General features: G+C 40.6%; 1 protein-coding gene across 2 annotated transcripts in view; it reads right to left on the bottom strand.

The window, feature by feature from the left end:
• Nucleotides 1352-9024, bottom strand: part of ALKBH8 (alkB homolog 8, tRNA methyltransferase) — a 126806-nt gene continuing 119133 nt past the window's right edge. Inside the window, exon 11 of one of the 2 annotated variants that reach the window (XM_018059848.1) lies at nt 1352-2526. In XM_018059848.1, the coding sequence (XP_017915337.1) occupies nt 1969-2526 (558 nt within the window). In that variant the 3' untranslated portion in view covers nt 1352-1968. The remainder of the gene's footprint in view (nt 2527-9024) is intronic. The other variant, XM_013969562.2, reaches the window with a different exon arrangement.

Raw genomic sequence — 9024 nt, 5'->3', positions numbered from 1 at the left:
CTATAGCTCTGTACTACTGAAAGACTCTTAGTTCTGGAAGGATCTCTTTTGTATTGAAATGTTTCTGTGATGAGCTGTGAATGATACCGGGATTCTTGGCCTCTGGAGATGAGGAATTTGATCTGGTGCCAGTGATGAGGCTTGACTGCTCAGAGCTTTTTATACAATAAAGTTTTATTAAAGTATAAAAGAGATAGATAAAGCTTCTGACATAGAGATCAGAAGGCTAAATTTTTAGCCTATAATTCTTTCTTTTCATATCATGAACCTTACAAGTTCATCTAAAGGGCAATGTATAATCTTGTACTGAAATTCCATGACAAAAGTAATCAATATCTCATCTAAGATTTACTAATCACTACTGTTTCTGCAGGGCTTCCCTGCTGGCTCAGTGGCAAAGAATCCACCTGGCAGAGAGGAAGACACTGGAACCCACCAAAAAAAGATACCCCGCATCAAAGGACAAAGGAGAAGCCACAGCAAAATGGTAGAAGGGAAACAATTACGATAAAATCAAATCCTATACCTGCTGGGTAGGTGACTCACAAACTGGAGAACAATAATACCAAGGAAGTTCTCGCACTATAGTGAAGGTTTTAGGCCCCATCGACAGAGGAATGGGTAAAGATGTGGTATATATATACACATACACACAACGGAATATTACGCAGCCATTAAAAAGAATGAAGTAAGGCCATTTGCAGCAACATGGATCGACCTAGAGAGTGTCATATTGAGTGAAGTCAGAGAAGGAGAAATATCATATGAAAACCCTTACATGTAGAGTCTAAAAAGAAATAATACAAATGAACTTATAAAACAAAAAGAGACTCACAAAGTTAGAAAACAAACTCATGGTTGCCAGGGGGAAGGGATGGTTAGGACTCTGGCAAGGTCATGTACACACTGCTATACTTAAAGTGGGTAACCAACAAAAACCTGATGTATAGCACACGGAACTCTGCTCAATGTTATGTGCTAGCCTGGATAGGCCTCAGAGGGGTTTGGGGGAGAATGGATATAGGCATATGTATGGCTGAGTCCCTTTACTGTTTACCTGAAACTATTACAACATTGCTAATCGACTATGAAGTCACTCAGTCATGTCGGATGCTTTGTGACCCCATGGACTACACAGGCCACCAGGCTCCTCTGTCCATGGAATTTTCTAGGCAAGAATACTGGTGTGGGTTGCCATTCCTTTCTCCAGGGCATTTTCCTGATCCAGGGATCAAACCCCAGTGTCCTGTATTGTTTATTGTCTATCTTTCCTTCTAGAATATAAGCTCAACAAAGGCATCAACTTTGTATTTTTCTTGTTCACTGTTCCCCTCCCAGAATTTATTTTTTTTTATTTTTCCCTCCCAGAATTTAAAATAGTGACTGGTACATTGTACAATTTCAGTAAGCTTTTATTGGATGAAAACCTCTACCTTAATGTATGGGTACTATCCAACTGACTAAAATTTTACTGAGTACCTATGATGTGTCAAGCCCTGTGCTAGTAAAGTGCGGTGACAGAGTGGTTATCATCTGTGATTTTAGAGCTAACAATCACAGATAAAATTTCAGACAATTTTCTACTGAACAGGAATATTTTATTATTGATAAAATGTTATGTGATTACTTCATTAAGAGTCTACATAATTTAGTTCATTTATCAATGCTTTATAACAAAAGTTTATCTTCAAAATGCTGTACTCTCACCCTAAGATCCCAAATATTTCACGAACTACTTCAATTACTTTTAAAACCATCCTGTTCCTCCATCATGGATTAAGTGATGTCAGCAATAGTAGTAGACTGAATATATACTAACTAGTCTCTTTCAAATTTCTCCCAGGCACTCTCCTTTGATACTTTTCCACACATTTTCTCTTTAATTAAAAAATATAGCTAATTTAATCTCATTTTTTAAAAAAAACGTCGAGCACTTCTTCCCTATATATAATATGTTCATAGAAATAATCAGACCTTTTGAAGAATTACACACCAGTTCCCCTGATCATAGTAACTTTGCAGTATGCTGATATTACTCAAAGTCCGGCAGGCAGCTTCCAATTCTCCCTCACAAAACACATGGTAATAACGATGAAATACAGGACCTGGGTCACAGGATCCTAATGGACCAAATGGCTCAACACGCTTGTCCTTACCAGGATTTCCCTTAAAGTGCCAGGGAACCAGTAAGTCTTGAGAATGAAAAGAAGTCCTGTTAGTATGAATAGGCAACTTGGAATTAGCAACATTCCTTGAATTACATCCTCCATCTTGAAGGTCATTTATGGAGGAGACAGAATGTGCTGAGTCTTGATTGCCTACATTAGGCAACTGCTTCACAAGCAACTCTTGCACTGATGTATCATTGCTGATTTCCTCTTTCATGCCTTGGCTAGTTCTGTTTTCTCTAAGATACTTGGACTTCTTTTTATTATATTCTTGCTCCATAGCCCAAACATAGATGAGCGCCTTCCCACCAGGTCTTAGGAGTCGAACAAGTTCTTGGAGAGCTGCCACTCTACGCTCCTAGTGGAAAAAAAAAAAAAAAACCAAAACTGTATTATCGTTTATCTGCCAGAAACAGATACAGAGAGCAAATGGGAAATATGATTGACTGGTGTTCTTTGGAAAGAATGATGCTAAAGCTGAAACTCCAGTACTTTGGCCACCTCATGCGAAGAGTTGACTCATTAGAAAAGACTCTGATGCTGGGAGGGATTGGGGGCAGGAGGAGAAGGGGACGACAGAGGATGAGATGGCTGGATGGCATCACCGACTCGATGGACGTGAGTCTGAGTAAACTTCGGGAGTTAGTGATGGACAGGGAGGCCTGGTATGCTGTGATACATGGGGTTGCGAAGAGTCGGACATGACTGAGCGACTGAACTGAACTGAACTGAACAGGACTGTTTTCAATTAAGATGGACAGCACAGAAAATCAAACATAAGACAAATCTTATATAAAACAAAAAAAAGAAGAAGAAGGAAAGAAGAAGAATTGTGTTCTGCAGTCAAGGAGGGTAAAAGGATAAGTAGAAAAAAAATTTTTTCTTTCCAATAATAACACAGAGGCACAGAAGGTGTTCTGTTTTGTTTTGAATTCAGTTAAGGTGCCAGTAACTCCAGCACAGAGGAATCTATATTACTGCTTAGATCAGAAGAAAATGAGTAACACTCAAAAGTAATAATTTTTTTTTCCTATAAAATATTAAGTTCGCTTATTTTAAAATTAGAAGCATAGTGACTAATTAAAAACATCAGCATACCACTACTAGTTAAATACTTGAGTTTTGAAAAAAAAAGAATATGAAAAGAAGAAAAATAGAATGGGAGGAACATGAAACTCAGATCTTGGGAATGAGAGAAAGAGCTGAGGAAGCAAGATGGGAAACAGAAATAGAGAAGAAGCTCAGACGCTGAGAAGAGAGAACAAATCCTCAAGAGGCCTACAGCTGATCTCTTAAAGTCTCCTATAGCTCAAGTTCTGCAACTCTGTGGATTTGAGAAAGACATTTAAAGATGAGTAAGACTCAGGCAGGAAAAGGGGGGAAATATGCAGCAGTAAAGCATAGTCACAACAGACCTCTGTTTAAGAAAGCACAACTCCCATGTAACTCATCTCCATTCCACAGGCTTTCTTTAAAAACTGGGATACACTTTATGACATGGAAAGAAAGGAAAAGCTGAAATGTAGTCCAAATCAGTAAAATCTATGAACATTTCCTGCCACTTAGTATTATACCAGAGGTCTCTGAGACTGCTGCTGCTACTGCTGCTAAGTAGCTTCAGTCGTGTCCAACTCTGTGTGACCCCACAGATGGCAGCCCACCAGGCTTCCCCATCCTGGGATTCTCCAGGCAAGAACATTGGAGTGGGTTGCCATTTCCTTCTCCAATGCATGAAAGTAAAAAGTGAAAGTGAAGTGGCTCAGTCGTGTCCGACTCTTAGCAACCCCATGGACTGCAACCTACCAGGCTTCTCCATCCATGGATTCTCCAGGCAAGAGTACTTCTCCACTCTGAGACTACCTCAGTTCTTTTCATTCTTTTACTTTATTCTTCTCTCCAGCAATTATTTCCACTATTTTATCTTCCAGCTCAATGATGCGTTCTTCTGCTTCAGATATTCTGCTATTGATTCCTTTTAAAGTATTTTTAATTTCATTAAGTGTGTTGTTTGCCTCTGTGTGTTTATTCTTTAGTCCTTTTAGATCTTTGTTAATTGATTCTTACATTTTCTCCATTCTATTTTCAAGGTTTCTGATCATCTTTATTATCATTATTCTGAATTCTTTTTCAGGTAGTTTGCCTATTTCCTCTTCATTTATGGACTCCTGTGTTTCTAGTTTATTCCTTCATTTGTGCAGTATTTCTCTGCCTTTTCATCATTTTTTTTTTCAAACTTACTGTGTTTGAGGTCTCCTTTCCCCTAGCTTCAAGGTTGAATTCTTTCTTCCTTTTGGTTTCTGCCTTCCTAAGGCTGGTCCAGTGGTTTGTGTAAACTTCCTAAAGGGTGAGATTTGTGCTGAGTTTTTTTTTTTTTTTTTTTCCTCTGATGGGGCAGGGCTGAGTGAGGTGGTAATCCTGTCTGCTGATGATTGGCTTTGTATTTTTGTCTTGTTTCTTGTTTGGATGAGACATCCTGCACAGGGTGCTACTGGTAGCTGGATGATGCTGGGTCTTATATTCAAGTGGTTTCCTTTGTGGGAGTTCTCACTATTTAATACTCCCTAGGATTAGGCGTTCTCTGGTGGCCTAGGGTCTTGGAGTCAATGCTCCCTTTCCAAAGGCTCAGGGCTTGATCTCTTGCCAGAAATGGAGATTCCACTGGTGGTTTGTTATGGCATTCAGTTCAGTTCAGACGCTCAGTAATGTCCGACTCTTTGAGACCCCATGAATTGCAGCACGCCGGGCCTCCCTGTCCATCACCAACTTCCAGAGTTCACTCAGACTCAACATCCATCAGGTCAGTGATGCCATCCAGCCATCTCATCCTGGATCGTCCCCTTCTCCTCCTGTCCCCAATCCCTCCCAGCTTCAGAGTCTTTTCCAGTGAGTCAACTCTTCGCATGAGGTGGCCAAAGTACTGGAGTTTCAGCTTTAGCATCATTCCTTCCAAAGAAATCCCAGGGCTGATCTCCTTCAGAATGGATTGGTTGGATCTCCTTGCAGTCCAAGGGACTCTCAAGAGTCTTCTCCAACACCACAGTTCAAAAGCATCAATTCTTCAGCGCTGAGCCTTCTTCACAGTCCAACTCTCACATCCATACATGACCAGAGGAAAAACCACAGCCTTGACTAGACGGACATTCATTGGCAAAGTAATGTCTCTGCTTTTGAATATGCTATCTAGGTTGGTCACAACTTTTCTTCCAAGGAGTAAGCGTCTTTTAATTTCATGGCTGCAGTCACCATCTGCAGTGATCTGGAGCCAAATAAAAATAAAGTCTGACACTGTTTCCCCATCAATTTCCCATGAAGTGATGGGACCAGATGCCGTGATCTTCGTTTTCTGAATGTTGAGCTTTAAGCCAACTTTTTCACTCTCCTCTTTCACTTTCATCAAGAGGCTTTTTAGTCCCTCTTCATTTTCTGCCATAAGGGTGATGTCATCTGCATATCTGAGGTTATTGATATACCTCCCAGCAATCTTGATTCCAGCTTGTGTTTCTTCCAGTCCAGTGTTTCTCATGATGTACTCTGCACAGAAGTTAAATAAGCAGGGTGACAATATACAGCCTTGACATACTCCTTTTCCTATTTGGAACCAGTCTGTTGTTCCATGTCCAGTTCTAACTGTTGCTTCCTGACCTGCATACAGATTTCTCAAGAGTCAGGTCAGGTGGTCTGGTATTCCCATCTCTTTCAGAATTTTCCACAGTTTATTGTGCTCCACACAGTCAAAGGCTTTGGCATAGTTAATAAAGGAGAAATAGATGTTTTTCTGGAACTCTCTTGCTTTTTCGATGATCCAGAGGATGTTGGCAATTTGATCTCTGGTTCCTCTGCCTTTTCTAAAACCAGCTTGAACATCAGGAAGTTCACAGTTCACGTATTGCAGAAGCCTGGCTTGGAGAATTTTGAGCATTACTTTACTAGCAACGCAGTATTTGGACGCAATCTCAAAAACGACAGAATGATCTCTGTTCGTTTCCAAGGCAAACCATTCAATATCATGGTAATCCAAGTCTATGCCCCAACCAGTAACGCTGAAGAAGCTGACGTTGGAACGGTTCTATGAAGACTGACAAGACCTTTTAGAACTAACACCCAGAAAAGATGTCCTTTTCATTATAGGGGACTGGAATGCAAAAGTAGGAAGTCAAGAAACACCTGAAGTAACAGGCAAATTTGACCTTGGAATGCGGAATGAAGCAGGGCAAAGATTAATAGAGTTTTGCCAAGAAAATGCACTGGTCATAGCAAACACCTTCTTCCAACAACACAAGAGAAGACTCTACACACGGACATCACCAGATGGTCAATACCGAATTCAGACTGATTATATTCTTTGCAGCCAAAGATGGAGACGCTCTATACAGTCAACAAAAACAAGACCAGGAGCTGACTGTGGCTCAGATCATGAACTCCTTATTGCCAAATTCAGACTTAAATTGAAGAAAGTAGGGAAAACCGCTAGACCATTCAGGTATGACCTAAATCAAATCCCTTATGATTATACAGTGGAAGTGAGAAATAGATTTAAGGACCTAGATCTGATAGAGTACCTGATGAACTATGGGCAGAGGTTCGTGACATTATACAGGAGATAGGGATCAAGACTATCCCCATGGAAAAGAAATGCAAAAAAGCAAAATGGCTGTCTGGGGAGGCCTTACAAATAGCTGTGAAAAGAAGAAAGGCGAAAAGCAAAGGAGAAAAGGAAAGATATAAGCATCTGAATGCAGAGTTCCAAAGAATAGCAAGAAGAGATAAGAAAGCCTTCTTCAGCGATTAATGCAAAGAAATAGAGGAAAACAACAGAATGGGAAAGACTAGAGATCTCTTCAAGAAAATTAGAGATACCAAGGGAACATTTCATGCAAATATGGGCTTGATAAAGGACAGAAATGGTATGGACTTAACAGAAGCAGAAGATATTAAGAAGAGGGGTGGCAAGAATACACAGAAGATCTGTACAAAAAAGATCTTCATGACCTGGATAATCACGATGGTGTGATCACTCATCTAGAGCCAGACATCCTGGAATGTGAAGTCAAGTGGGCCTTAGAAAGCATCACTACAAACAAAGCTAGTGGAGGTGATGGAATTCCAGCTGAGCTATTTCAAATCCTGAAAGATCATGCTGTTAAAGTGCTGCACTCAGTATGCCAGCAAATTTGGAAAACTCAGCAGTGGCCACAGGACTGGAAAAGGTCAGTTATGGCATAAAATGAGATTAAAACAAATACCCAAACATAAGAAACCAAAGACGATCCACAGACAAGTGCAGTCACAAAATCAGGCAAAGAATAATTAAAATAATGGAATATACACATATATACCCAGAAGCAAACTCAAAACAGTCCAACAAAAATAAAGTACAATAGACTGACCCTGTAAACAAAGGAAACCAAAAATGATATCCACCAGTTAAGAACAAAATTAACTGAAGCACAAACTGGAAAACAAAACTAACGCAAGATGTTAACTGGGGAATAAAGCAATGAAAGCAAAAAAAACAAATATGGTGAGAAAAAGAAAGGAAAGAAAGAAAAGAATAGAAATGCAAAGTTAAATAGAGGTAAACAAATATTTATATATATTAAAGATTAACTGCAAAGGGAAAAGGACAAGAAAAGGATGGGAAAAGGACAGGAAAAGGATAGGAAAAGTAAACAAAGGAATAAATGTAGAAAAAATAATAATAGATTTAAAAATTTTTTAAGTTAAAATTATGAAAAAAGAGAGAAAAAAAAGGAAAACTCCATAGAACTTGAAAAGGCCAATGTAGAGGGAGAGGTTTATTGTAACAGCAATACAGAGTGTGATTTTAAAAAACTCAAAAGCTTAATTAGATCTCACAGTGCTAATAAAACTGAAAACTACAACACAGGGGAAAAAAAGGAAAAGTGGAAAAACATCCAAAATAAACCACCGAACAAGTCAAAATATAATAATAATAAACGTTTTTCTTGAGTCTCTGTTGTTAGCATCCTTTCCCTTACTGGGAGTCACAGTCCACCTCGCCTCTCTAGGATGCCCTCCAACACTGTGCTGGTCTCTGGACCTGCTATGGGGACAGCTCAGACTCTAATCTGGTCCTACTCCTGTGTGTTCTTGCCTCCAACGTCCACAGCTATCAGAACGAGTACATTTTCTTTTGTGGGAGCTCTCAATATTCCATAGATGCAGAGTCTGCCTAGTTGATCATGTGGATTTAATCTACAGCTGGTATAGCTGTGGGAAGGTTTTGGGTCTTCCTCCACACTGCCCCTGGGTTTCGATTGTGGTTTTATTTCCACCTCTGCATGTGGGTCATCCACTGGGGTTTGCTCCTGAGGCTGCCCTGAAGGACTTGGGTTTGCCCCTGTGAGGGCCAGGTGTGGAGGTCGGGCAGCTGCTTGGGTTGCAGGGGTTCTGGAAGCACCAGGTACTCAGGGGAGATGGCAGCTAGGGCAGAAGGAAATATAGTGCTCTAGAAGGGGTAGGGCAACCAGTATTGGCCAATACACTCCAGTATTCTAGCCTGGAGAACCCCCTCCCTGACAGAGATGCCTGGCAGGCCACAATCCACAGGGTTGCAAAGAGTTGGACAAAACCAAAGAGAACCCATGTGCATAGGTGCAAGTCCTTTTTTGCCTATGGCAGCTCTGCCCTAGTGAGGGTTAAGCGTGAAGGTGGCATGGCTGCTTGGGTCGAGGGGACCCTGATGGCACCAAGTGTGCAAGGACACAGACTGCCTCAGCTGCAGGAGTTACAGCCCTATCAGTCTTTTTTCAAGCCTCTAGTAGTTGGCAATCAGAAGGCCTCTTTGGCTAGTCTTTCTCCATAGCTCCACCCCCTCAGGCACTTAGAGGGCTCC

The sequence above is a fragment of the Capra hircus genome, chromosome 15 (genome assembly GCF_001704415.2).
Source record: "Capra hircus breed San Clemente chromosome 15, ASM170441v1, whole genome shotgun sequence".
NCBI lineage: Eukaryota > Metazoa > Chordata > Mammalia > Artiodactyla > Bovidae > Capra > Capra hircus.
The sequence above is the reverse complement of the archived record's forward strand: the minus strand, read 5'-3'. Positions and strand labels throughout refer to the sequence as shown.